Source organism: Colletotrichum graminicola (assembly GCF_000149035.1).
Source record: "Colletotrichum graminicola M1.001 genomic scaffold supercont1.58, whole genome shotgun sequence".
NCBI classification, from domain to species: domain Eukaryota; kingdom Fungi; phylum Ascomycota; class Sordariomycetes; order Glomerellales; family Glomerellaceae; genus Colletotrichum; species Colletotrichum graminicola.
In genome coordinates, this window is record NW_007361062.1 from 83,761 (window position 1) to 109,972 (window position 26,212).

At 55.9% G+C, this 26,212-nt stretch overlaps 7 protein-coding genes across 7 annotated transcripts; 2 read left to right on the plus strand and 5 right to left on the minus strand.

Annotated features, from left to right (window-relative positions):
• Window positions 1-784: 784 nt before the first annotated feature.
• On the plus strand, window positions 785-4,782 carry GLRG_10252 (uncharacterized protein; the record flags this gene model as incomplete). The annotated part of the gene is made up of 2 exons (XM_008100937.1): window positions 785-1,038; window positions 1,230-4,782. 2 exons carry the CDS (start codon window positions 785-787, stop codon window positions 4,780-4,782), a joined length of 3,807 nt encoding a protein of 1,268 aa, XP_008099128.1.
• Window positions 4,783-7,545: 2,763 nt separating this feature from the next.
• Window positions 7,546-10,785, minus strand: GLRG_10253 (vacuolar membrane protein; the record flags this gene model as incomplete). The annotated part of the gene is made up of 6 exons (XM_008100938.1): window positions 7,546-8,889; window positions 8,943-9,278; window positions 9,334-10,215; window positions 10,270-10,389; window positions 10,446-10,697; window positions 10,774-10,785. 6 exons carry the CDS (start codon window positions 10,783-10,785, stop codon window positions 7,546-7,548), a joined length of 2,946 nt encoding a protein of 981 aa, XP_008099129.1.
• Window positions 10,786-11,241: 456 nt separating this feature from the next.
• On the minus strand, window positions 11,242-14,165 carry GLRG_10254 (uncharacterized protein; the record flags this gene model as incomplete). The annotated part of the gene is made up of 3 exons (XM_008100939.1): window positions 11,242-11,447; window positions 11,498-13,870; window positions 13,934-14,165. 3 exons carry the CDS (start codon window positions 14,163-14,165, stop codon window positions 11,242-11,244), a joined length of 2,811 nt encoding a protein of 936 aa, XP_008099130.1.
• A 2,138-nt stretch (window positions 14,166-16,303) lies between these two features.
• Window positions 16,304-17,687, plus strand: GLRG_10255 (uncharacterized protein; the record flags this gene model as incomplete). The annotated part of the gene is made up of 2 exons (XM_008100940.1): window positions 16,304-16,337; window positions 16,474-17,687. The coding sequence occupies 2 exons, from the start codon at window positions 16,304-16,306 to the stop codon at window positions 17,685-17,687; spliced, it is 1,248 nt and encodes a 415-aa protein (XP_008099131.1).
• A 404-nt stretch (window positions 17,688-18,091) lies between these two features.
• GLRG_10256 (carbon-nitrogen hydrolase) lies at window positions 18,092-19,472 on the minus strand (the record flags this gene model as incomplete). The annotated part of the gene is made up of 3 exons (XM_008100941.1): window positions 18,092-18,856; window positions 18,947-19,107; window positions 19,148-19,472. 3 exons carry the CDS (start codon window positions 19,470-19,472, stop codon window positions 18,092-18,094), a joined length of 1,251 nt encoding a protein of 416 aa, XP_008099132.1.
• Window positions 19,473-21,253: 1,781 nt separating this feature from the next.
• GLRG_10257 (major facilitator superfamily transporter) lies at window positions 21,254-23,292 on the minus strand (the record flags this gene model as incomplete). Its single annotated transcript, XM_008100942.1, has 2 exons — window positions 21,254-21,531; window positions 21,984-23,292. 2 exons carry the CDS (start codon window positions 23,290-23,292, stop codon window positions 21,254-21,256), a joined length of 1,587 nt encoding a protein of 528 aa, XP_008099133.1.
• An 878-nt stretch (window positions 23,293-24,170) lies between these two features.
• Window positions 24,171-24,649, minus strand: GLRG_10258 (nudix domain-containing protein; the record flags this gene model as incomplete). Its single annotated transcript, XM_008100943.1, has 2 exons — window positions 24,171-24,255; window positions 24,321-24,649. 2 exons carry the CDS (start codon window positions 24,647-24,649, stop codon window positions 24,171-24,173), a joined length of 414 nt encoding a protein of 137 aa, XP_008099134.1.
• Window positions 24,650-26,212: the final 1,563 nt, after the last annotated feature.

Below are 26,212 nucleotides of genomic sequence, written 5' to 3' on the forward strand. Positions count from 1 at the left end.
CCCAACCTTGCCTGGCACACGCCCGTACCCCATTGCTTACCCACCACCCACCACCCACTACCCACCACCATCATTGATCCACACCTACCTACTTGCTGCCCACATACCGTACAGATACACCTACCCACCCACACACACCAAAAAAGACTGAGATCCCTCGTCTTGTCGCTCCCCTCGTCGTCTTTGAGTCCCATCACCCCCCTCCCCCCCCAGAAGTACCTGGTGCCTGCCAACCTTCAAACCTGGGTCCAGTCTCCCGTCTTCTCTCTCATCCGTTTTTGACTTCACTTCTCTCGCCTCGTCAATACCTCACCTTGCCGTCAGTCACCACCGACTTTCGCCTCCAGTAATCTTGCCTTTTTCTTCTGCCAACACTCCTTTTATTTCTTCCACCCACGACTACGACGACAACGACCAACGTATACGACAACCACGACACGCACAATCACACACATCATCATTTGAAATACCGCCAACTGCCAACTGCCGACTGCGAACCAACCTGCCTCCTCGGCACCGTCACCGCAACTTTCCGCTTCGCGTTCACGTCTTCGCCCCTCCCCGAGACTGCTTCGGCGACTCTTGCGTCCTTCCAGACTTGTCTCGCCCGAGTTTGCCTGCGGCACACTATCATGGCTACCTGAGTTTCGATCCACCGCCGTCTCTCTATCGCTTTTTCGGCCGCCGTGCGAGCCCGTCCTACGTACTCTCATGCGCCTCAGCATGTCGAATCGCCGATTGAGACTTCCCCGATCAGTCCATCCTCAGCCTTTCCACGCAAACCATGGAACCACAACATCCTCCTCCTCAGAGGAACATTCCCCACCCTCACCTGCAGTCTCTCGTCCAGCCCACGCCCAACGTGCTGCCTTTGAGGTCTTCCGCTAGCACTCCCATGACCTCGCCCGGTCTCTTCAGCCCCTCGAACCCACGTCCGAAAATGAACTTCCCGGTTCATCCCTCGTCCGACTCCAACACCCCCAGCGTCGAGGCGAACAGCCCTTACCTGCACCCACTGCAAAACCACAAAGTCAGAGAGTGAGTCCTTCCATCCCTCGCTGTTTTGCCGTTCTGCCCACGCTGCCTACCCCGCTGGCGATGCTGGTTATATGTCGATGCACACTAATGGCTGCGCTTGGGCATTGCTTTACCCGACAGGGGGACGTTTGATTGCAAACCCCGCGACCAGGGAACCATCATTTGATAAGCTAACCATGTTCAAACGATAGGACACACAAAGCCTTGATCGATTCCGACAGCATCACCGGTCGCAAACTCATCAATCAGTATGAGGTCATTGAAGAAATCGGCAGGGGCATGCACGGAAAGGTCAAACTAGCCCGAAACCTCGAGACTGGCGAAAACGTCGCCATCAAGATCATTCCGCGCTACTCCAAGAAGCGTCGACTCGGCAAGGTCATGGCCATGTCTCCCCAGGAAAAGACGATGCGGGAAATTGCCATCCTCAAAAAGATGAGACACCCCAACGTCGTCTCGCTGCTCGAGATCATCGACGACCCGGAACTCAAAAAGATATATTTGATCCTCGAACATGTCGAGCTGGGCGAGGTTGTCTGGAGAAAGAAGGGTCTCCCTCACATCTGCTACCACGAGCGTCGCCGTATCGAGAGAGAAGCCCGCGGCGAACCGCCCACGCCCGAGGAAGAGCAGTATAACCTGATCATGGATAGGCGCTTGGCTCTGAGAGAGCTGAAGCGTGCCAGGATGTCCCAGGCCAACATGGGGTTCTGGAGCAACGAATTCGGCGCCTACGATGATGCAAGTAACGCGTCACAGTCCCGCGTCCCATCTAGAGACGACTTGAGCAATCTGGACCACTTTCCAGGCGAAACTTCCCAGCCGAGTTCCCTGCAGGCTTCGCGAGCCACGTCGAGAGCACCGTCACGGTCACAGTCGGTCAAGTCCATCGGAGATGCCGCCGTTTATGATCAGGAAGCCATCATCGAGACCGACGACATGGAAACGCCGGGTGCCTTACGGAGCAACCCGGGCTCGGCCACTGCTCTGGAAGGGACTATGTACGGCGCCTACATGGAAGACGCCGCCATGCGCGGTCGGTCACCCAGTATGGCTGATTCCATCATCTCGCACATGTCCTCGGTTGACTGGAATTCTCGGATGCATGACCCCTTTGCTGAAGACTTTTCATACGTTCCTTGCTTTACCATCGAGCAGGCGAGAACCACCTTCCGAGACACTGTCTTGGGCTTGGAATACCTGCACTACCAGGGTGTCGTGCACAGAGACATCAAGCCCGCCAACTTGCTTTGGACGAAAGACCACCGCGTCAAGATTTCCGACTTTGGTGTTTCGTACTTTGGCCGCCCCATCCGAGATGGTGAACCCGACGACGAGACCGTTTCGGAATCGGAAGCACAGGATTTCGACGATGACCTCGAGCTGGCCAAGACTGTCGGCACGCCGGCTTTCTTCGCACCTGAACTGTGCTACACCGACGCCGATCGCATGGAACAGCCAAAAATATCCGAAATGATTGACATTTGGTCGTTGGGCGTCACGCTCTACTGCCTCATATACGCTAGGATCCCTTTCCAGGCCGAAGACGAATGGCAAATGTTCCGTAAGATCGCCACCGAGGAAGTCTTCATCCCGCGGAAACGTCTTAAGCCCGTGGACCCGTCCACACCCCCCAACTCGGAGTCTCTCTTCAAGCGTCATAATGTGCCGCCCTACAGAGACGACAACGAGCTGGCTTACGAGGACATCGATAACCTCCTCTACGACCTCCTGCGCCAGATGTTCACCAAGAACCCGGAGAAGCGAATCCGTCTGCGGGATATCAAGAGGCACCCGTGGGTCGTTCAGGGCATCCCGAACCCCATCACCTGGATCGACGACACCGACCCGGCGCGGCCGTCCCAGGGTAGGCGTGTGCAGGTCAACGACAAGGAGACCGCCCACGCCGTCGTTCCCATCGCCTTTCTGGAGCGAGCGCGATCCACAGTAAAGAAGGCCGTCGGAAAGCTGATGCACCCTTTAGGCGATCGGAACGATAGCCGGTCTCGGCGCCGCGCTGCCAGCAGCGCCGCCAGCTCGGCTGGAGACAGCATGTCCAACGTGCCTCCCACACCACACTCGCGAGAAGCCCGTCGGAAAAGCTTGAAGAGCGACGAATCCTACTTTATCAATGCTAAGGACTTCGCCTTCAGTTCTGAGCATCCATTGGTCCACAGCCAGACCGCGTCCCCGTACGAGTCTCCGTACGATCCTCTCGCGACCGCTGTACCCCCACCTACAGGGACCACCTTACTGCAGGCCCTGCGGTACAGCAATGGTTCCAGAACGAACAGCGGCACAGCTTCGCCGTCGGACCAGTCCACGATACCTGGGAATCCAACACTCTGGAAGCCGTACAGATACTCTCAGAGCCCCTCAAATGGCAACAGCTTTCTGACTCTGACGGCGAGCTTGCCCATGGTGAAGACTGTGCCTCCAACCCCTCTTGCGGACAAGACACTTGCCGACCCAGTCAGGGACATGAGGCAGACGCGTGGATACGACGCCTTGACAGAGGAGGCTTTGCGGGCGCGCTCGGCCGAGCGTGGCGTCTTTAGAGAGCAGGACAAGCGCGCTCTCGCACAAGTAAGCGTGACGACCGCGAGTGTCCCTGGCACCCTGCACCGGATGCCTAGCCTCCCCGGCAGGCCCCGTGCCATGCGATCCGTCGACCTGGGCAAAGTGAAGCAGGTCAGCAACGGCTTGGCCTCGCCCCTCTTCTTCTCTGCTCGCTCCGTCACCGGTTATCAGCACGGCCAGCCCCAGTCGGACTCCAACATTTACGAAAATCAGAGAGGTGCTACCGATCTGGACGAGAGACCCCAGACGGCCCACAGGATCGAAAGCGTCCGGGACGTGCCGGAGGCCAGAACGCCGCCCCCCCGAAAGTACAATACATCCACGCCCGAATCGTTTGCGCGCGCGAGAGACGAGCTGCACCGCAAGCACATTGAAGAGCACCAGCTCCAAGCTGCCCAGCAAGCCCTGGACGATTCCAGATCGGACATTGCAGTCATCGACCCAACAGACGTCCCATGCCCCATCTCGCCCGACGATGAGTTATTCGGCACGACGCCGCCTCCTTCCCGTCAAGACACGATGGAAACAAGACAATCTTCGCGTTCAGCATCCAGTGGCGGCGGGCTGGCTTCTCCCCTGACAAGTCCAAGCGATGTGAACAGTCCAATCTCGTCTACCACCCATCCTTTCAAAGATGAGATGCTCGCCTTCCAGTCAGACCCTTCCCTGCCTGCCCTCCTGAGCGGTTCCAGCTCGGTTTCGGCAGATCTCGACGCCGAGCCCGTGGAGCCTGGTGTTGCCAACAACAAGCCGACTCTGTTGGAGACCACCGACTCGCTTACGCCCCCAGCCCTTGTCAAGGAGCCGATGGCCGGGTTTCCTTTGGAGCAGTATGAGCAGCAGGACCGGTTTGAGAAACTCAATGCTTCATTCGATTCTAGTTCGATACCCCTGCGGATCACGGCCAGTCCTGTATACAAGACGCCTCCTTCAATTCATCGCACTCCAGAACTCCGCGCACAGGAGGATGGTGACAACGATGATAGCGACAGTGACGAGGGGTTATTGATGGCAAAGTCGAAGAAGAAGAAGTCAACAAACGCCCATGTTGAACGAATTTCCTTTGGCGCGAGGCGGCGCGACACAAATGTCAGCATTGCCAGCACCGAGACAGCCAAGAAGGTTGTCATTCACGGCGAAGAGGTCATTACTTATGCCGACTAAGCGTCATGTATCCGCACGACGAGTACATGTACACATTTTCAAACTGTATACTGGCTTCCTGGTATAGCATTCATATATTTAGCCGACCAATTTCTGAGTTTTCCCGACCAGGCCCCCAGACCCCTTCTTTGGATTTGATTCCGTTTCTCGTTTGAAGCATACCCAACGAACATGATGCAACAAAATTGCACACATTGTCATTCGCAGCCTTGCCTTGTGGACATTTCTCAAACACGTTTCATTTACACTATAGAGAAGCATCTTGTCTAGTCAGCGTCAAGGAGCACCGAGATGGAGTAGAATAGGCCAAACTTCGGCGGCTTATTTGGCGGTAATGTGTACGGATCGTTGCGTATGTTGCCTTTCAAGGAGCCAGACAACGACGACGGCGTCATTTTCTGCATCTCAGCGGCCAAGAGCTTCTTTGCTTCAGTTTGAACACTTCTAATGGATGGTTGTGCGTCCCCGGCATACGAACTGCGAGAGATTCGTCTGAGCAGAATGAGACGACTTACACGCGGACACGAATGGACGGATAGACGAGGACGCCTGGTGGAATGCAGATGGATTGTCCGTTGGGCCGGATGGCATGATGATTGCGTAGCAAGGCGGGATCATGGAGGACGCATTGTCTTTAACAGAAAGAACTTTCTCCCCTGGGGTTTTATTTGTTTCAACTGGGAAGCGGAGTGCGAGCGGGAAACGGGGGCGGTCATAGTCTCTCATGGTCAGCTTTGGGGACCCCAACGCCCCAACAAGTTTGTCAATTTCAAGCATCAAGAGCGAGGTTTCGGGAGGGCTTTCTGATTTGTAATGTTGGATGAGTATCATTTTTGTGTCATACTCCCGGAGCGACGGCGCTTTTTCTTGGATGCTTCCTGGAGCGAGTAGAGAGGCCTTTTTTTCAGTACCATTTCCGCATGTAAATCCCTTGCTCGCTCCATATCCCGCCCAAACCATGCGACGGGCGCGGAGAATGAGAACAGACAGAAGATGGCAATCTTCGTCTACGAATAGAGAGAGACAATACACACACACACACACACACACACACACACACACGCAAATGTTGCTTGATGAATAAGAGCGTGCCTGCCACGCTAACCTTGCCTGATATGCCCCCGCAACTGTCCCGTGCTGATAGCAAATGACCTGTCGTATGTCGCTGCTGCTGCTGCCGCCGGCGCCGCACCCACACCCTCGGTTCGGTCCTTCACCGTTCTTCACCACCGGACAACACACACATACATACATCCCTTGCCCGCCATATTTCTCTTCACTCTACCCATTGATTTGGGCCACGAACACATACACCCCCCGCCCTCCCGCCTCCCCCGTTATCTGCTCTCTCTCTCTCTGTCTCTCTCTCCTTCTTCCCCGGAAGGTAAAACTTGATGCGGGCGGTCGACTCTGGTGGGGGGCAGGTTCGACGGGTAAACATGAGGAAAAGGTTGGGATGGTGGGGAACGCCGATGCCGCATCTCTCTTTCTCGCTCCCTGCTGGCAGACAGAAAAAAGAAGAAAAAAACCACTTTTCCCCTTATCGAACTGCGTCGGGGGGTTCTTTACAACGGGCCCAAGGACGGGCGTTTTTTATTTTATTTTATTTTTTATTCTTGTATTGCTTTGGTCAATACTGACCCTTGCAGATAAACGGGCAGGCCAACTCCGCAAGCCACAGGGACAAGAAAACAAAAAGAAATAGAAACAGAACCGGTCTTCCGGACCGTCTGGTATCACCAACGGGGCCTCCATCCATGACCCGGGCAAAGAGGACGTTGAACGAGGTTCGCGTGTCGGAAAACCTAAAACGTCCCACCCCCCCCTCGCGACTTCTTCCCTTAACCGCGTGTGAACCGAAGCATTCTCGCCATCCCATCCCCTCCGCCCTCGGCATCGCGGGCTAGAACCACCCCCCCCCCCCCCCCGTTTGGAATTCCTTTCCCGTACCTGGCTCTAGAATGGAGCTCCCCCGGACCAGGGGACTTTTGCCGTACAACTTGTACATGGGAGAGACTACCACAATATAAGAGCGAGCCCACCCGGAAGTTATGAAGTCTGACCGCTAATAGGGAGGATTAGTAACGTGGGAAGAAAAGGGGGGTTGGCCAGGACGCATCGATGGGTCCGAGAAGAGCTTCGGCGCCTGTCTCGGGAGCCATGGACTTGCTCGCTAACAGAGAATTTCGGCCCGCTAGAGCCGCCGGCGGTGACCGCCACTCGTGCGAGCTTACAGAACTGTGGGTTTGCTCCCCGCCCGGGGAGTGTCTGGGTACCGAACGGGCTTCTGCCCGTCGGCGTGCGGATCTCCTGCAGTCCACGCCATTATATGGAGCTGGGAGAGCTAGCTTGCCTTGGGTCAAAAGGCTGGACGCCGATTGGGGAGGGGGGGGGGGGGGGGGGGGGGGATAGAGAAGATGGAGAGAATCAAAACGGGAAAACGGAATAGATGGAAAAAAGGAATATGGTATTCCCCGTCTCATTCTAACAGGGTTCGGTTGGACTAAGCCTTCCCCCTACCCCCAGACGAAGCTGACATTAATTACGCGATGAAACAACTAGCCCCGACTTTTCTGTCGTCCTCGCCGTCATATTCGCCGCTACCGCCATGCCTACTCGTCAACGATGGTCGAGACAGAAGGGCCGTTCTCTCTTCCCGCCGATTCCATCCCGCCGAAACCCGCTCCCCGCTAACCAGTACAGCCCCTCCGGCGATCGGCCTCGCCTAGCTTAACTTTCAACCCCCATCCAACCCTATGTCGCTTACGCCGTATCGGCACTGGGCGGCCCCATGACGCCGCGGCCGAACCACTCGGCGATCGTGGCGAACCGGTCCTCGCTGCGCTCCAGCTCGGCCTTGAACAAGTCATGCTTGCCGGCTGTCTCCATCTGCGTCTTGCGCAGCGCGCGGATCGTCGCGTTGTCGTTGGCGCACTGCGGGCACTCGCCCTCGGTGCGCAGGCACCGTTGGTGGAAGCTGTGCTTGCAGAGGAAGTGCACCGCCGGAAGGTCAAGCGGCGCCGTGCACACGGCGCACCGCGTCGATTGAAACACGGCCGGCTTGGAGCCGAGGTCGGCCAGCTCCGCCCGCTTCTGCTCCGTTTCGCTACGGAACGCCGAGATGCGCCGCCGGTTGGCCGCGATCTCCTTGCGCTCGCGTTCGATCGTCTCGTGGAGGTAGGGCTTGATCATGCCCATGGTCGCCACGCCACCCGACGCGCCAGACTGGCCGACGAGGGTCTGTATGACTTGCAGCGGCGCCATTAGCCCGTCCTTGTCGATCTTGTTGAGGACCGCGGAAAGCTCCTCCGAACCGGCCTCCTCAAGTATTCGCGGGTCGGAGGTGAGGTACGCCAGGGCGGCCGGGTATAGTTGTGGCTCCTCAGGCCCGTATTTGCGGAGGGCTTTGATGGCTCCGCGGGTATCCTTGGCCGATGTATAAGAGCGGAAGATGTCGAAGAGAAGGCCAGACTGCTCCTTGACCAGCGTCGTGCCATCCTTGAAGTCGGACAAGTGTGATAAGAGGAGGACATTAGAGCTCTCCATGGGAATGTCCTCGCCCTCAATGAGCTTCTTGGCCTTGCTTTCCCACTCTTCCCGGTGCTGCTCTCCCTTCTTCTCGTTCGATTTGTGCAGGTACATCTCGAACAATGTAGTATACAAATCTGTCCTGTCACTCTCCTTTAAGCCCTTCTCCTCCAAGCACGCCTCCAGGAAAACAATGAACTCATCCGGGTGATCTATAAATGAGGAAAAGGCCGTCCTTGGAGGCGGCGGTGTATATTTTGGTACCGGGATGTCGTCGGGGTTCAAGATAAGCTGAACGGCGCCGTCGATCGCCGTAGTCCCGTTGCCTGGTGTCTCAGGGCTTTGAAGAGATGATGTGTTCATATACGGTAAAGGCAGAAAGTTGGAGAGGTTCTGAACCGCGCTTGCTGCACCGGCAACCATACCGCCAGCTGCGACAGTCTCTCCGTTGTCCTCAATCGGAACCAAATTCAATCTCGGTCGGTACTTGCCCGTATAGTAATCGACAAACACTGTCGTCGCTTCTTTCGGGCAATTTTCGATCAGGACTCTAGCGTATTTCTTCAGACAAGGGTACGCCTGGGAGAAGTCAGATTGTTTCCAGTAGTCCTCGTGAGACGCAGTGTACTTACCACGTCGGGGTCTTGGTGCCAAATGAAATCAAGTGCCTCGTCGTACGATTTTGAATCCTCTATCAGGATGTCCACGACCAGATCAATTTCGCCGTGCTTCTTGGCGAGATACGCTGCTTGGTCGTAGTAGCCTCCTTGTCTACACATTGAAATTGCGGTTTCCAGATCGAATTTCAAATCACCGGGTGACTTGATGAATGCTTCCAACTTGTCAATATCCTTGAGTTTGGCATAGCAGTTGAGAAGGAGCGTTGTATGATCAGATGTCGCCTTGCGGTGTTCGTGCAGTTGTTCCAAATACTGGATAAGGTTGTGTATCCGTTGGGTGTCGAGGAACTGCGCATGTCAGTCAGTCTTTTCTGTTTTGATACTCCCCGCTGGTAAACATTACCTTTCTGATGACCTGTGATGGCTCCGTCGTATCAATCGCCTTGATGTATTGAACCATAGCCCCGTCATAATCGGCCTTCTGGTACAGATAATCACCAAAGCGTCGGAAAATGCCGCTCTGCTGCGTGGCATCGAGTCCCGACTTTTGCGCCAGCTCGATGGCCAAGGGAAACATATTGCGCTGGTACAGCATCTCGAGACGCTGTTGTAACGACTTTTCGTGGTACCGGTTGACCTTGCCATCTTGCGTAAGGATGAAGAGATCCCCCCAAATTTGGAACATGGCTTTGAACGGGGAAATCAGAGACTGTGTGTGTCCTAAAACTCTGAGATCCGGTTCCAGGAGAACGAAGGTGGATGCATTGAAGAGGGCGTCCGCGGCACCGCCACCGAAGCGACGGCGCAAGTTGTCAGTCGGCTTGTCTGAGGTGGAGGATGATGGCGGGCATATCAGGGCGATGTAGTCCTGGTAGATCGACACCAACCGCTTCGCCGACTCGTACGCGCGTGGCACTCCTCTGCCTTCCAATGTGTAGGTATAGATGGCATCTTCTCTGGCCACAACCACATCTCCAGTCTTCTTATCGACCGTCATACAATCAACATGACATCCCATGTCCTCGACGGTCTTTGGTGGAGAGCTGTGGCCCCTCTTGGAGATGCTCAACTTCAGGATCCGGGTTGTCGTCGAGATGAACAAGGTTGTGAGGCCCTGGGAGTCGGTCATCAACTCAACGCCGGTAATCGGTTCTTCGGATTCGTGCACGGTTCTTTGTCTGGCTCCCAAGTCGTTGATCAAGTCGCCTCGGATCAGGGTTACGGCGCCGTTGGCAAAGCCAACTGCGACTTGACTTAGGTTATCAAGGACGTCAATGGCCGAGATCTGCATCCAACAGGTCAATATGTGCTTGGCACTCGAGGGCGAGACAGGTCTTACGGGAAACTGCTTCTTGCCGTTACTGATGTTCAGGGTGCTCAGGCAAGTCGGCATGTTCGTCTTCTTGACCAGCTTGTCCAGAGCCCATATCTTCAGCACCGGCTCGCTACTGAGGTCTTCCTACGCGGACGTCAGTTCCATACATACGAATTCGCGAAAGCTGCGAGTACACTCACAGCGACCGTAACCAGCAAGCTTGTTCCCTCAATCTGGCGCATGTGTGTAATCGTTCCGACATCGTGGGCCTGGAAACTCTTCACCACCTTCCAGCTCGCGCCGACAATGCGGACGTATCCATCGTAGCTACCAAGAAACAGACTGTCCGAGCCGGAGCAGACGCTGGCGATCTCGTTGCTCTCGAAAAAGAGACGGGTCTCGTCGTCGGCGAGTCGGACCTGGCTGACGTCGAAGAAGTCGAATGCCTTCCACTGTTGCGGACCATGGTCAGTACTAGTCTTCGAATGGCAAGCGCTGGTGGAGAAAGGTGACAGATTGCATACGCACCTGAAAGGCCATATCTACATCTCCTGGCGGCAGCAAGTCGTGAGGAGGGCGGGTTCGGCAAGGGAGTGCGCAGCGATGTGGTGGTTGTTGATTGACGTCGGTGCGTCGCGCTCCAATGACGCCGCTGTGGGGAGCTTGGGAGCTGTCGTCGCTGTTGCTGCCGCTGATGTCCGATCAATGTGGAGCACACTCGAGTTGCAGTCATGCGCCACAGTGGCGTAGAGGTGCACTAGCCACATATCACTCAGGATTCCGCCCGCAAGTCTTGACATGTAGTTACTCGTCCATCAAATCATGTCTACTTAGCGGGGTGTAGCAAGATTATTGTGTCCAACTTCATGTGAAATACTGATGTGTACACTGTATAATCCAGGCCATAGCTCCAGAAGTAATATTTCTATGGACGCAAATTTCCTGTAGGGTATCTTTAGAGCAGCCTCTGTCATCCCAAACTCCCGTTATTACGATTTACTTTGTCAGGCCGGATTGCTTTAATCGGCTTCCAAAACTGTCTAGGTGTAATTCCTGGTTCATATTCAACGTTCTCATATCAACCAGAGGCACCATGGATGGTCTCCCATGCGCACATTGAAAAGGAAACGAGCATTGACTGAGACGCAATACAAGAGACTCGCATTCGTCTTTGGACAGAACATCGTTAAACATGATGGCGCCTAGCGAGGTCAGTAAAGATTACTTGGAGGCCCTCATGGAGGCGACTTACTCCGACAGGATCTCGAGTTGAGCAAGGCGAGAATTCCTTGGGGACACCCGTGAAAGTTGGACACCCAGTCAACATCGTGACCGAGGCCTCCATTGGCGAGGGACAAGGGTCGAACCGGCGGCACTTCCCCTTCTTCTGCTCTCCATACCTCCTGCAGAAGTAGTTCGGCGAGCAATCTCGGCTCTGACCGGCACCTCTCGAGAATGCTCGGTGGCAGACCTGTTACGTCCACCTTGCAGAGCTGTTTGCTCCTGTGCCGCCACTGAGCCTCCTCGGGTTCCTCTATCTCATAGAATACACCCCATCGGCGAAAATAATGATTATACTTGCGCAGCATTTTGCACTCTTTGGCCGAGAACTCGAATCGCAGAGGCTTCTGCACCGTTTCTGTCTTTGCAACCACCTCTCCCGACCCTTTCGCCGGACGGAAGTAGTCACGCATCAAAGCTTCAAGTCGGCATCTCTCATCAGCAGCGTGCTGATCCACAAGGACCAGAACGGAATTGGACTGCGAGTCAGGTCGACCGCTGCCGGAAACCTGATCTCGTCTTAGTTTTACCAGAATGAACTTCTGGTCAACCTGCGAGACCACCTCCGCGTCCGCCAGGGCAGCTTTGGATATGCGCCCGGACAGTTTGATGTTGGACGTGTGGGTTCCATGGGAGCACTCGGCGTCCAGGTCGAGGGACTGAATCGCTGCTCGGTCGGGCCCTCCCATTGTCCCTTCGTCAAGGCGAGGCACGGGAGGCTCAGCAGGCTGGAAGACTGGGTTTTCCCATTGAGAAAACAGCCCTCTGAGCCATCCGCTAGGTTCCTGCCGCTGTGATTGATTGCGGCTTGCTGCGAAGAACTGGGATGAGGAAAGAGGCTCTGGTTCGATGTCTTTTGGCGTTTGGGATGCACCTAAGGGCTCTTCCAAAGGCGAGACTTGGTCACCATCCGTTGTGTGGCCCGAAGTTTCACGGTGTGAATGGACCTGTTCGTCGGTGGCGGGGCTCAGTGGACGCACGCAGCCGCGCTCTCTTGGCTCATTCCCCTTGGAGAAGAAATTTGTATCCAAGTCTTCAAAGGGTTTGCGCAACAGATTCCCCGAATCGTCAAGAAATCGCAAGCTGGGCTGTAAAGCCCCGGTACCTTCCAAGTCCTCCTCTGAAAGAGGCGTCGCGGCCTTTGCACAGGAAGCTTGAGATGATGTAGGAGTCGATGCACCCGATTTCCTCTTGCCTTCTAGTACTCGTCCGACTTTCACTCGTTGCCACAGATCAAAAGGAGATTGTGATCTCGATATAGGCGTGACAGAGTTGGATCGGCTAGATGGAAACGAGGCCGTCAATGGCCGGTTGTCTTCTTCCCTCGGGTACGCTGCGCTGAGCCCATCTTTTTGCTTGTGTTTCGAAGACCCGCGAAGAGAAGTGGTGACCTTGTGTGGACGAAAGTGGTGCTTTTTCAAGAACTCGTAGCAGACCAACTTGAGTAGGTCGATCATATCGGCAAGGGTGCAATTGCGGGCATCAAGAAGATCCTCAATGGAGTAGCTTAGAAGCGGGCGTGTTCGCGAAGTAGAGCTGATTCGAAAGTAGAACATGGGCCACCGTTCCAAACCACGCTTTGACCGGGTAATCTTGCCCGAAGATGCGCCCCATGTTGTCAGGGGCGATTCGCTGGAAATGGCCACATCCTCCTTTGCCTCCTCCTCCATGGTAAAACCAGATTTGGCGAAGACACGATTAACCTCGCTGTACAAGATATTTGTCCCATGTTCGTTAGTCACAGGGTGGATGCCGAAGCTGATGAACTGAGCTCGCCGGGTGGCGGCCGGGTTCAAGGATATGCATCCTTGAATGCTCAGTTTTCCTACAGACGCTCCGATGGGAGTCCAGGGCGCTTGGCCCAAGCCGTCCACAAGACCCGACTGAGCCAGAATGCGTGATGAACGAGTCAATATGTCCGACCTGGGGGTGGCGGTGGGCCTAAAGTGTGTCTCGTTGTTGCTGACGGTGTCTCGGACGAAGAGGGCCACGTCAGAAGGCCAAGCCAACAGGATGGCAACGACATCGTGCACCAACCGACTCCATTCCCTGTCGACGGCGGCCTTCTCGGAGACCGCAGCTCTCTGCTTGACTCGAACGGCCATGGAGCCGAAAAGGTCTCTAACGGTAACACGGGTGCCATGGTTGAAAGTGACCAGACGCTGTTCTGGCAGTGCGGGGATGTTACGGGCCAAGACACGCGAATTGTGGATGGTGAGTGAGTTTTGCGAGTTGTGCAGATGGTGGTGAGAGGTGATGGTCAAGAGAGACAGGGCAGCTACCGAGGCGAGGAAGTTGCCGTTGGCGCCGTGGGACTCATATTCAGTTGCGTTTCTCGATGTGTCTAAGTGGGCGTTAGCGGATGGGGGATGCAGGTCGACTGGGTGGCATGGTGCGGCCAACTCACGGTGCTGTCTGCCAAGCCCGCCCGTCTCTCGGAATTCGACGGGTAAAATGCCCGAACCATCATCCTCGACGATGCAGTTGCCACGAGAGTAGTCTATGGCGATTTTGAGTCTGGTAGCACCTGCATCCAAGGAGTTCTTGATGAGGCCGCAGACGACACCGTTGATGGAGGTCACGGTGGCAGACGACCTCATGCGGCGGGTGACATCTTCGGGCAGGGGCTTAATAGACATGATGATTGTTGGAACATGGGAGAGCCATGTCGAGGCGCATCAGTGAGAACCACCGAAGATGGCCGTCGACTACTACAGAAAAGCTTCCTTGTGCCGTAAGGTAGGTCGGTAGGTAGGTAGGTTGGATAGGTAGATGGCGATTACTTCGTTAGGGAGTGCCACTTGCAGTGCACCGATTTGAGAAGGTGCGCGGTTAGATTAATGCATGGCGACGTCAAAGTGGTGATAAGACTAGATAAGATTAGATAAGGAAGCAGCACCCTTCTCCTCCTCGTCCCTTCTGGTGACCGACTGGCAGCTCTAGGTAACCTTGTCTTCCAGGAACACGAACGTGCGCATGTGGTCTGAGAATCCAGCCTGGGACCAGATGCAGCAAGTGCCCAAAAAAGTGAGCCGAGAGCTTTGACATGCGGCTTGCCAATCGTTCGTTGCGTTTTACATAACTACCTATGTAGTAGGTGGTTGGGGCTGGCTGGGCGGTGATGCGAGTGTGGTGTAAGTTTCACCCCGGATCATGCAATAGCGGCGAGCGGTTATCGATGGCCATTGAGAGAGAGCGAAGATGGAAAGAAAGGTGGGCATTGCACACGTTGGGCTCCAGCTGTCGCCTGGAGTTGGACAATGTGGCTGAGATGGATTTGAGTGATGTTTTACATGTGACACACCGAATCTATCGGACAGCATCTCTCACACTCGGGCATCAGGATGTTTTCCAGATGCTTGCATATTAAGGGGTGGGATGTCCAGGTTAAACTACCATGAAAAAACACCTCGGTTGCGTAGTGGTGTACGTGCGTCTAATTACCTACTTTTTGAAGACGAAAAGTGACATCACATATCGGGTAGGACGACGACGACGACAGCGGCTTGCTTAGCACGATGTTGATGACATAATGCAGGCCCATTGGAAAAGACTTAGGTAAGCAAGTAGGCAAGACAGGTACAATACAGATACGTAGGTAATAGAAGTGCCTTGCAGTGACCCGAACCCAGCAGGCCATCCAAGGTAAGGTGCCTAGTCTTAGTAGGTAGGCTAGTGTAGCCTTTGCGCTTTGATTACAAGCACGCCGGCTTCAGCCCGCCTTGGTCAACGCACCCCGCAGGCAGTCCCGAGATGGTGTATCCGTACCTAGGAAGGCTGGCAGTCTACGGAGTCACGGAGTATACGGAGTATACGATGCAATTAATGCATCTGGGTGGACCACTGCGCCGGGGATCGATGCACACCGGTTTCAGAGACCTGTTGGGCACCTCCAAGCCGGCGGCACCAGACTGAGACGGTCCCGGGATTCTTAGAAGATTTGGCTTGGGATGGGACCACTGGGGCATCGCTGATCGACGGTCCAAAGGCGGGGGGGCGCTTCCCCGTAGATGACAAGTTGGATGAACATGACTCCTGTAATCTCAAAGGCTGCTGCTTACCTACCTTGGAACTGGCACTCCTCGGAATCTGGACACCTACTTGTGTGCGCCTCTCGCAACTCGATGGTCGTGTATCCGTATCCGTAGTGTATGTGTGTACCCCCTAAACCTTGCCCCAGACAATGAGTGACAATGATAGTGACAGTGGACAGTGCTGCTGCCCTCTCTGCCCAGGCCCACCCAGCTCCACGTCTCCCCCGATCGTCCCAATCCGTCCTGGCGTCTTGCCATTCGCATTCACTTTGGTGCTGTTCCATCCCGTCGGTCAGCTTCCACTTCCATCCATTCCCAGTCCCATTCCCACCTCGTTTCTCCTTCAACACTCACTCCCATCGTCTTTTTCTTCCTCTCACCACAAACACCACCCGCCGCCGGCCGACTGCTTACCTACCGTATTAGACCGCTACATTTCGACCTCACATTCCCTCGACTTTCCCGACACGTCTCTTTCCTTCGTACCCGAATCCGACTTCCCGCCACCCGCTGACCGACCGACCGACCTCCTCTTCCTTCTATCCCGCACTCCTTCCAACGCCGCCTTTGTCGTCCCGCTTGTTCTTTCGCCTGTTCAATCCATCTTCCGCCCGACTTTGTCACTTTCCTGCTCTTTCACCGCCGCGCCAGCCCCTTAGCGGGACAACTTTTGGCAGCATTTTCACCCACTCACCCCCCCGACGAATCCCGCTCTACGCATATCCTGATCGCGAGGCTACCGAATGGCTACGACGGAGGCCGCGCTGCAGCCCCATGGTAACTAACCGCCCTTGCCCTCCTCGCCTCTGTTCACATTCCTGCCGCTTCTGCTTGCCCATCACGCGACTTGCGGCAGAGTCCCATCTCGCCCGCACCCTTTTTTTGCCACCTAGAGATACTGACAGCATGCTAGATCGCCCCGATCGTGTGGGCCGCCGCCGCCCCTTCTCTACCTGGGTCAAGAAGCTCACGAACTTCAAGGGTTCTTCCTCGAGCGACGGAACCGGCGTCCGCCTCCCTACTTCCAAGCGCCAGCAGGCCAAACTCCACCCCAAATTGCGAGCCTCCAAGAACAACAATCCCTATCCCCAGTCGGGTCGGGTAGGCTCGGCCAGCCATGCCGACGTTGATGTCGATGTTGAGACCAGCTCCTATTCATTCTCCACCGCCCTCAGCGGAAGCGCAACCTCGATCGAACGGTCGTCCCGCATGTCGTCCGATGATGACCGCGCCCCAAATACCGCCGGCGCAAGATCCATGGCCCCTACGATGTCAACGGACCATGATGGGACCCATTCAGCCCCGTCCCACGGCCCTCCCTCAGTCGCCGGCACGAGCCGAACCGTTGGCGGCGTCGAGTCTCGCAGGGGAGGAGACAGCACCTTCTCGTCGCCCGCGCCCTCCGTGCGATCCCTCACAACAACCTTGACCACCATCCAGTCCATGGCGCCAAACAACGGAGGCACCCACATGCCAACGAACACGACCAACCACGGCAACCACACCTCGCACCAGGGTCACACCCAGTCAATCCACTTCAACCAGCCCTTTCCCACAGCCTCGCCCGCCTCCGCCATTCCCGCCCACCTTGCACCCGCAACGGCGGGGTCTAGCAGTCCCACGACGTACATGACAGCAACTGCCAATAACCTTCTCACCGATAACGCATCCATCATCACTTTGGCGTCGTCGTCTCAACGTCGTCGTCGGCGTTCGCTTGACACGGATGCCTCGGTCCGCGCTTTGGCCCCCTCGTCGCTCTGGGGCGGCAGCCGGGAGAGCCTCCCCCTTAGCGTCCTCAGCGCCAACATCGATCAGGGCGCGGGCATGCCGACGACCCCGGGCCTCCATCAAAGCACCTCGCGCATCGCCAATGCCGAGCGCACCAGCATCTACTCGGCCACTGGTATTGCGCCTGCTACCAGCTCTTACCCGAAGCAGAGCGGTGCCGGAGACGGAGCGAGCATCCGAAGCGGGCTTTTGGGACACGGCCGGGCGGACAGCATCAACGGCAGCATAGGTGGCGTGACAAGCCCGCTGACCAGTCCGCAGGAAGCGTCAGAAAAGGACGATGCCGAGGACGAAGGCGAGGGCTCGAGTCGGGCAAGGAATGACGAGGAGCGCTGAGACGGCATATGCCAAGACTATCGACGACCTTTTCTTGCATTAATGAAACGGGGGCACGGTGTTTTTGGTAGGCATTATACGGGGGGCTGGGAGGGTTACGGATTCGGATTCGGGGGTTTTATGGTCATCACCATCACGGGGCTCATCCGCAGCCAATCTAGGCATGAGTTAGACATGAATGGAAATACATGCATTACGAGTGTGAAGCTACGATTTGTGCTCGCCAGTCATGACTATTCTTCTTAGTGAAGCGATGAAGACGGAAGTCATTGTGAGTTCAGGGCATCAATTACGCAATCACTTACAGGCCCGCAGTGCGCCGGCTGCCTAGACCAAGGCACACGATCCCGGCCAGCGTCAACGCGTGCAAACGCAGAGGGGTAGAAGGGCGCCGGCCATGACCCTCAGTAGTAGGGCAAGGGGTCGAGGTCGAGGCCGTCGACGGAGAAGTTGAACGAGTCGTTGCGCGAGTAGCTGCCGCCGACGTCTATGTCGAGCCGGCCGCGGACGCATTCGTCAAAGTCGACGTCGGCGTAGATGATGCCCTCGTCGTCCTCCCACTGGGGCCCGGCGAGGACGTCGCCAAAGGGGCCGACGATGCAGGAGCCGCCGCGGGAGACCCAATCGACGGCGGCGGTCCTGGCGCCGTCGGCGCCGTCGCTCGAGCAGGCGACGTGGCTGTGGCCGTTGGCGGGGAGGGGCTCGTCCTCCTCGCCCGGAAGGACGATCTCGTTGCCGTCCTCGACGATGACGGACTTGCGACGGCGGCCGCGGGGGGGCGGGCCGGCGGCCGTGCCGTTGGTGGGTTTGGCGGAGGCTTTCCCGGGCAGGGCGATTTCGAAGCCGTCCTCGTCGAGGCACACGGCGGAGGAGGAGGAGGATGCGGACGGGGGGCCGGGGTGCCTGACGGCCATGTTGGAGGAGACGACGAAGCAGCGCCCTTCACAGGCGACGGTGCGCATGAGCGGGAGCCAGGTGTCGCGGCCGTCGGCGGTGGGGGCGAGGTAGAGGTTGACGTTCTGGGCGTACAGGGCCTGGCGGAGCAGGGGCATGTAGTTCTCCCAGCAGATGGCGGCGGCAAGGTTGACGCGGACGCCCTTGATGGTGGTGGAGACGGCGCGGAGGGTGGCAGGGGAGCCCTGGGCCCAGATGAGACGCTCCGTCGCGGTCTTGGGGGGTGTTTTGGTCAGCGTGTGATCTCGGGCGAGGGGTGGAGTAGTTCCTGGTTGTAAAAGGGGGGAAGAGGGAGCTGGACGTACGGGCATCACCTTGCGGCGCTTTCCGATGACGCCCAGTCTAGGGCAGACGTAGACGACGGAGCAGTACAGGCTGCCGCCGGCGCGCTCGATGCAGCCGACGACGAGGAAGACGCCGGTGCGGCTGGCGACGGCCTCGAGTTCCTCGCGCGTGCCGTCGCCCCCTCTCGGGCGTCTTCTTCCCCTCCTCGTCTGGCGCGGCACCGGCGGTGTCGTTCTGGGCGGGCAGCTCGCGCCGCAGCCACCTGTCGCCGGCGCCGGCTCCGGCGTGGCCGACGGTGTCGCCGAGGTCGACGGCGGCGCGGAAGTAGGCGAGGTACTCGTCGCGGCCCTCTGGGGCGCGGGAGCCGATCTTTGAACCGAAGGAGGCGCCGCGAGGGTAGCCGGCGCCGAGGTAGGCTTCCGGGAGGAGGAGGATGTCGGCGCCGTGGTTGGAGGCGCGGGAGGCGAGGAGGGCAATGTGGCGCAAGGTTGCGGCCGTGGTGGGGCCGGTGGCGGGTGAGGCGGTCGCGAGGCGGATGGGAGGCATCGTGGGCGGGAGTCTGCGGCGGTTGGTTTTTTCTTTTCTTTTCTTCAAGTCCGTGGCGACTGTGTGTCGGGGTTGCGATGGTTAGTTTCGTGGCCAGATGTGAGGGGGGGAGGAAGTGAAGTTGTCGAGAATTTAGGGGTCCCTGGTGTGCCTGCATCCGGCGTCGAGGCGATGGTAGCCGAGACACCCTGATAAGCCAGGGGAATTGTCTGTCTTGGCTGGATAGGTAGACGGGATTTGACAAGTTGATCAACCCCGGCATTTGCTGATTAGATAAAGATAAATAAAGAGAAAGAAATGGAGAGAATCGGGAATGGGGGTGGTTCAAACCCCGGCGACTGAGAACCGACGGACGCCGGGTTCAAAGGCCTACCTACGATGGGGCGGGCAGCTAGCTGTGCCGAGTCGCTGGAAGTTTACTGGGATTGGGGGGGGGGGGAGGGAAGGAGGGGCACGTCATTACTGCTACCCCGCAGCGATCGTCTTTAGTTATGGGGCATCCCCTGGTCCTGTGGAGGGCCGCAGCGGGGGGGTGGTCTCGTCGATCTTTTGGACGTGAAGTGGGTTAGGGGAGTCGGGGAATCGGGACGAGTCATTTTGGCTGTGTGACTTATTCATGTTGAACCCCCTTACCCACGTATTTACGTGCGTTGAATGGCTGAGTGATTGGTAACTAAGCTGAAGCCGACATTCCTGGATATTATAAGTCGTGTTCCTACGTTTCGCGCCAAAACAAGCTTCCTTCAACCTCACATCGTGCCCCCCTCGAGCACATCAACCGCAAGGAGAGACATAGTTCCCGGGCTCATCGGCCCATTCCGGCATGCCGAAAAACTCTGTGTGCTGGCGATTCAACCCCGAGTGAAGGCAACCCAGGCCAAGGTCCTAACAGGTCGGAACAGAATCATGCCAGGAAGGGCCGCAAGGGGAGGGCGGAGGCTGCTTGCTTTGGCTTTTCGCCGCAAGCAGTAGACTTGGCTTGACCGAGCCGAGATAAATGTGAAGTGACGGGGGCGAAATGTTGGTGTTAATGAGAGCAAAGGCAAAGGAACGGCTAAAGCTCTCAATATTCTGATGTTTGAGTTTGGAAATAATCATCAATATGACGGGAGGTGGCTCTAAGCCATTTTCCTACCATGTCTGCTAGGCTCGAAACAAGGAAAATTACAAATACGATGGCTGCCGCTCAATGCAACGGGGTGGCCCTTTTTCTTTAGCTCTCATCAAGCGACGATACATTTAAAAGAACACGGGCTTCTTGGAACATTCGAAAATGGAAGACGACAAGGTTGAATGCCAACCCATCCAGCCCCTCCCCCGGTTACTGCTCCATATAAATGTACATCACCAACAAGTTCAATCTCCGGATACAGGATGCAGTGCAAACTACACTGCCATCGTATTCTACGCCTTCTCGGGTTGCAGTGATCGGCTTATTGAGTCTCGGCGCCAGCTGGACAACAAGGTCTCTTCAGCCTTTTAATTCCAACTACGGTAACGCCTCGTTGTACGGGCTTGTAAATAGGAACTAACTGCTATAATCATAGGATACAGGCTAGGATAAAAACCTAACATAATAAAACTCCTCCATTGCACTGCCTACAGTACCACAAGGCCTTGTATTGGGATTGGTACCTTCGTTCAGCAGTGCCTTGACAGTATCATAGTCGCCTCTTGAGGCGGCTTTGCAGAGTCTGGCTCCTTCAAGTAGCTGTACGACCCCCCAGTTATCCACGAGAAAGACGCAACATGGCAAGTACCAAGGACGAGTCAACTATTTCTTATCGGGGCTCGGTTCGTGAAGCCGCTTTCTCCCGCTGTACAGCCTCCCGCATGCGCTTCGCGCGCCAGTGCCGGCCCCGCCAGAGCTCCAACAACGCCAAGGAGCATGAAGCCAGAGCGACCATGGCACAGAGCGTAAAAGCCCAGCCAACGCCGACGGCGCGGATTAGAGGACCGATGGCGGCGGTCCCGCCGGAAGCCAAGAGACAACGCGACAGGTTCATCGAGGCGGTAGCACTGAAGCTCTGGCTTCGGAACAGGTCGACGATGAGGGTTGCTACAGGGGTATGCGCAATGTATCAGCCAAGAGGTGCTTCTATACGAGTCGATTTGCAGACAACGTTACGTTTGGGGAAAGGGGGGGGGGGGGGGGGGGGGGGGGGGGGGGGGATTTTAAAAAAAGGGGGCCAAACAATGTATGAAGAGTCCATACCCCTCACGTTCCCGGATGATCGGATGAGCGTCTCGTACACGGGAGTTTACAAGATAAGGAGGGAAAGGGCGCTGAGGCGTGAACTCGTTTCCCCCGCCTCCTAATGTGGGGAATTTCGGCGTAGTTGATTAATCAATCTCCTCACACTTGCTTATTTTTTTTTGCTACTAACCAGGAGCATATTAATATTTACTCTTACCGTGGTAAAGAATAGTTATATCTGGTCCCCCTTACGGCTTTACTAGTTACAATTAACGGGGGGGGGGGGGGGGGGGGGGGGGGGGGGGGATGCGTACAGAAGGCGGCCAGGATGATGGTGTCCAGGCCTCCAACGAAGAAGGACATGGTAATAGAGGCGGCGATGTGAACATGGAACTCGATGATCCAGCCAAGGGCGACAACAGACACCAAGTAAGCCACAGTTGGGATGATGACGGGCTTGATGCGTGCGAGCTCGATATGCTGTACCTCTTTGACGGGGGGCAAGCCGTCGGCGTTGTCAGCGGCCGCCTGCTGGGCCGCCCGTTCCCTCCTGAGTTGGTGCTTGTACTCGCGGTCCAGCAGCTTCCCCGTGAGCACGCTACAACATAGAGAGCCGACGCCGTTGGATATATAAGTCAGGCCGATGCTCATCTCGTCCAGACCGTACCGTTCCGCGTACAGGGTGGCGGTTGCTACCATGGTGACCTGCCACACGGTGTAGCAGATGACTGTGAAGATGACGATGCACAGGCACTCGGGTTCGACGAGCAGACGGACTGGAGCCCCGGTATCGATGGGGAACCTGGAGCCCGCCTTCGCATCGGCCACGCCGTTGCCGGACTTTGGCGCGTCGAGCCACTCCAGGGGCGCGCGAAGGTACCGCGGCGGGCGTATCGACCCGTCGTCGACGATGCCGCGCTTCGTCTCTGGGAGTAGTAGGGCGGTGAAGAGTAGAAGGAACGCGGCCAGAGACGCCAGGAAGACAAACATGCCTCGCCATCCGGTGTACTGGGCGAACACGCCGCCGATGACGGGGCCGAAGGCGGTGCCGGCTCCGCCTAGGGCGCTGTAGTTGCCCATATACTTGCCGCGGCGGCTGACGTGGATCAGATCGCCTATCAGGCTGGCGCCGATGGCCGTCGTCGAGGCCGAACCGACGGCCTGGACGGCCCTCAGGGCGACAACGGCCGGGTAGTTGCGGGACAGAGCAAGGCCTAGACACGAGGCCAGGTAGATGGTGAGGGCGATGAGGAAGAGCAGGCGTCGGCCGGTGCTGTCGCCGATGGCGCTCCAGAGAGTGGGACTGATACCCTGGAGCACGAGGTAGGAGGTGATGGTCAGGTTAATGGCGTCAGTCGAGACATTGAGGTCCCTCGCGACGGCCGGGATGGCCGGGGTGTACAGATTCGAGCTCAGGGGACTCAACAGACCGATGGTGCTCGCGACGGCGATGATGACAATGCGCTGGGTCGGCGTGAATCTGCTGTATACAGCCATGAGGTCGGGCTCGCCAAGCGACACATCACTGCTTCCGGGAACGCCATCTGTGCCGGGGACGGGGACCGGTGATTCTGATACCAGGATCTCGGCATCTTGGAAGTTGGCCTTTGCCTTCTCTGGCATGGTCTGCTGCTCTGAATTCGTGTCTCTGGAAAGGGCGTGAGGTCCTCTAGGAGTGTGTTCCTCGGAGCAGTCGTCGTCTATAAGGGATCGTTCTCCCATCGCGCCCAAGCAGTTACGATCAAGTCAGAGGATAATCCTGGAGGAGGGACGATGAAAAAGAGGCAACGCTTTTGCAGCATATGTTATACTCAGCGGTGCCCGTGCCCTCCTGCCGGGTTAGGAGTAGGTATTGCTCTCGTCAAATACACAAATGTTTGTCCAGCTAGGGCTATAGAATTTGTCGGGTTCTGCAAGTTTGTCCGCTACGAGTCTGCGACCATGCCTGTGGCCAAAGTCCCCCCAAAACTGGCCATTTTTTCACAACTCTGCCTCGGGTACGATTAACACATAGAGACGGGATGCAATAAACTAGTGAATATCTCGGCCTGGCGTACTTACAACAAGCGACTTCGTCTGTAGTACATCAGCCACCCAAAACCGGTATGAGTTCGGGAATAGTGTAGAGGGCTGGCTTCATCACACAAGGTGGCAGGGTCAGGCACGTAGAAGAACAAATGAACGAGCAGGATAGGTACCATGTCAGTTGTTGCGCGAGTCTAGATTTTGAGCTAGTACCGGATGGTCCCTTGTTTCTAGTGTGCGTGTGTGTTCCGTTGTGCCATAAGTCAAGTTACTCACTTACCTTTTGCGGAAACTGTCACATTTTTCTCCGTCCGAGTTTGCCACCACACAAACACCACCCACCTAACTGCATGTGTTTGCTCAACCAACGACATGACCGGGTGAATGGCTTGCGTGTAACGTCACAACTGACCTTCACCGCAAGATACGATACGATCCCTCGCCAAGCCGAAAGCCAAACAAAGAAGTATTCGGGTCTAGAACCTCTTGGAGCAGGTCTCGTGATCCTTTCCAATGATCAGTCCGCGTATGGGCCTTGACCAGTTAGTCAGGTTCTGCAGGCTGGAAAACAGAGAAAACAAACTTGCATATCTCCCCAGCGGTGCTTGGGGAGGGGCGGAGCGTACCTGCGGGTTGGCCTCCAGATCCACGGGCTCGCAGAACACAAACAGCGTGTGATAAAGTGCTTGCCAACGTCGGAGAAGACGGAGTTGGTGACGGCAACAAGCCTGGTGACCTTGACCACCAGGCCCGTTTTTTCGAGCGTCTCGCGCTTGGCGTATGCGGAGATGGCTTCGTTGTAGTCGAGGTGGCCGCTGGGGAATTGACCCGTTATGGGAAACGTGAGTCGGACGGTACGGCTGATGGAATAGTAGTGACGGGAGATTTTTAGAACTGCCGAGTAATCGAAATATCTCCGGTTGATCACGTAATGTGTTGTGTCTTCATCTATCATGCCGTTAGTTTATACTACAATGATCGTTTCGCAACCCATTTCCCAAGCTGCCTTAGACTCTTATATTACGTCTTGCGGTGCGACTCGGGGTTGCTACCCGCTGCCATGTACGTGCGAGGGATCTCAGGATAATACAGAGTGCAACCCTACGATTGCATGGATATTTGGGGCGAATCCGAGGATGTTCCGTCCCAATCGTCCCGTCATAGACGTGCTCTTCCTGTATATTAGCTATATCTTTTCAGTTTTTCATGCCGAGATATGACAATTCACACACTTTTATCCTCTGAAGGTGGAACCCCCCCCCCGCTCTGCGGCATTCTACCATGCGGGGCCGTCAGGCCGTCCTGCGGCGCCATGTCCTCCGGACACCTAGCTCGCGATTCAACCAATCAGAGGGAGGCATCTCGACTGCTTTGCACCGAGGGAAACTTCTTCAGGATCAAGTCTGTAGCAGAGTCCGAAATGCAGTTCTATCTAAATTACTGCTGCGCTTTATATGACCTTATAGCTATCATTGAATAAGGCTGTTTTGAGGTTAGGTTCCGTTCAAAAGTCCGCCTATTATGCTGTTTGATGCTAGATGCGCTCAAACTCATAGGCTCATGCCTCTTTTCTCTCTCTTTTTTGCCTTATTCATTGTGTTGTGAAGATGAATTCCTATATCTGTAGAAGGGATAAAGAGGGTGGGGTAACCACCCCACCTTACATCCGAACCATCGAGCAACTATCACCAATACCATCACCACTTGTTTCGCTAGGCTTGCCGCCTAGGGCATGGCCTACTTATAGATTGTAGGTATGACCTTCTCTATAGGAGGAGGGCATGTCATTTCAAGATGACATGTACACCTATGTCCTTTGCCTTCCAAGCATCTCTGCAACCATAATTTATAATCTAGCTTATTACAGGCTTTAGTGACATGGGACTTTTAGGAATATAGGGCATCTGGCCCCTCATTCTTGTTCAAGGAATCTACTTCTGTTAGTTAGAATTATACTGAGAGATTCACATGGAATGGCATGATTGTGCTGGCACTTTTGATCGGCCCGAGTACTGGTGTTCCGACTGAGGGATGCGTCCAAGATCATGGCTTTGTTCTAAAGATTTACACTTACCGAAATCGCTGCAGCCCCGGTGCCTAATCTAGCCTCTTGCATGCTTCAATGATACAATCTCTGAGAATCTTTGTTGGAGAACTCTACGTCGTTTGGTTTGGATTGTACTTGGGCATTTGAAGAGAATGGCATAATTGCGCTAGCACTTTTGCTCGGTCCAAGTAACGGTGTTCTAACTGATATATGTAGGGATCTAAATGGATCCCTCTTAAGGTCGCATAGGTACACAACAGTACTCTAACACATTCAGATAAACGCCGTATAAGCACTATATCCGATACCGCACATCACATAGAAGATCTCTGGGTAGAAATACAGTAATATGGAATCTCGTAACTAAAACGTCGTACCAGCCAGGGCTACCAGGGCTTTCTAAGATGACTCGCTTCCAGCGTGTATTTTACAAGAGGGATTGAGCAGACTAGCGCGCAGTACGGAATTTAG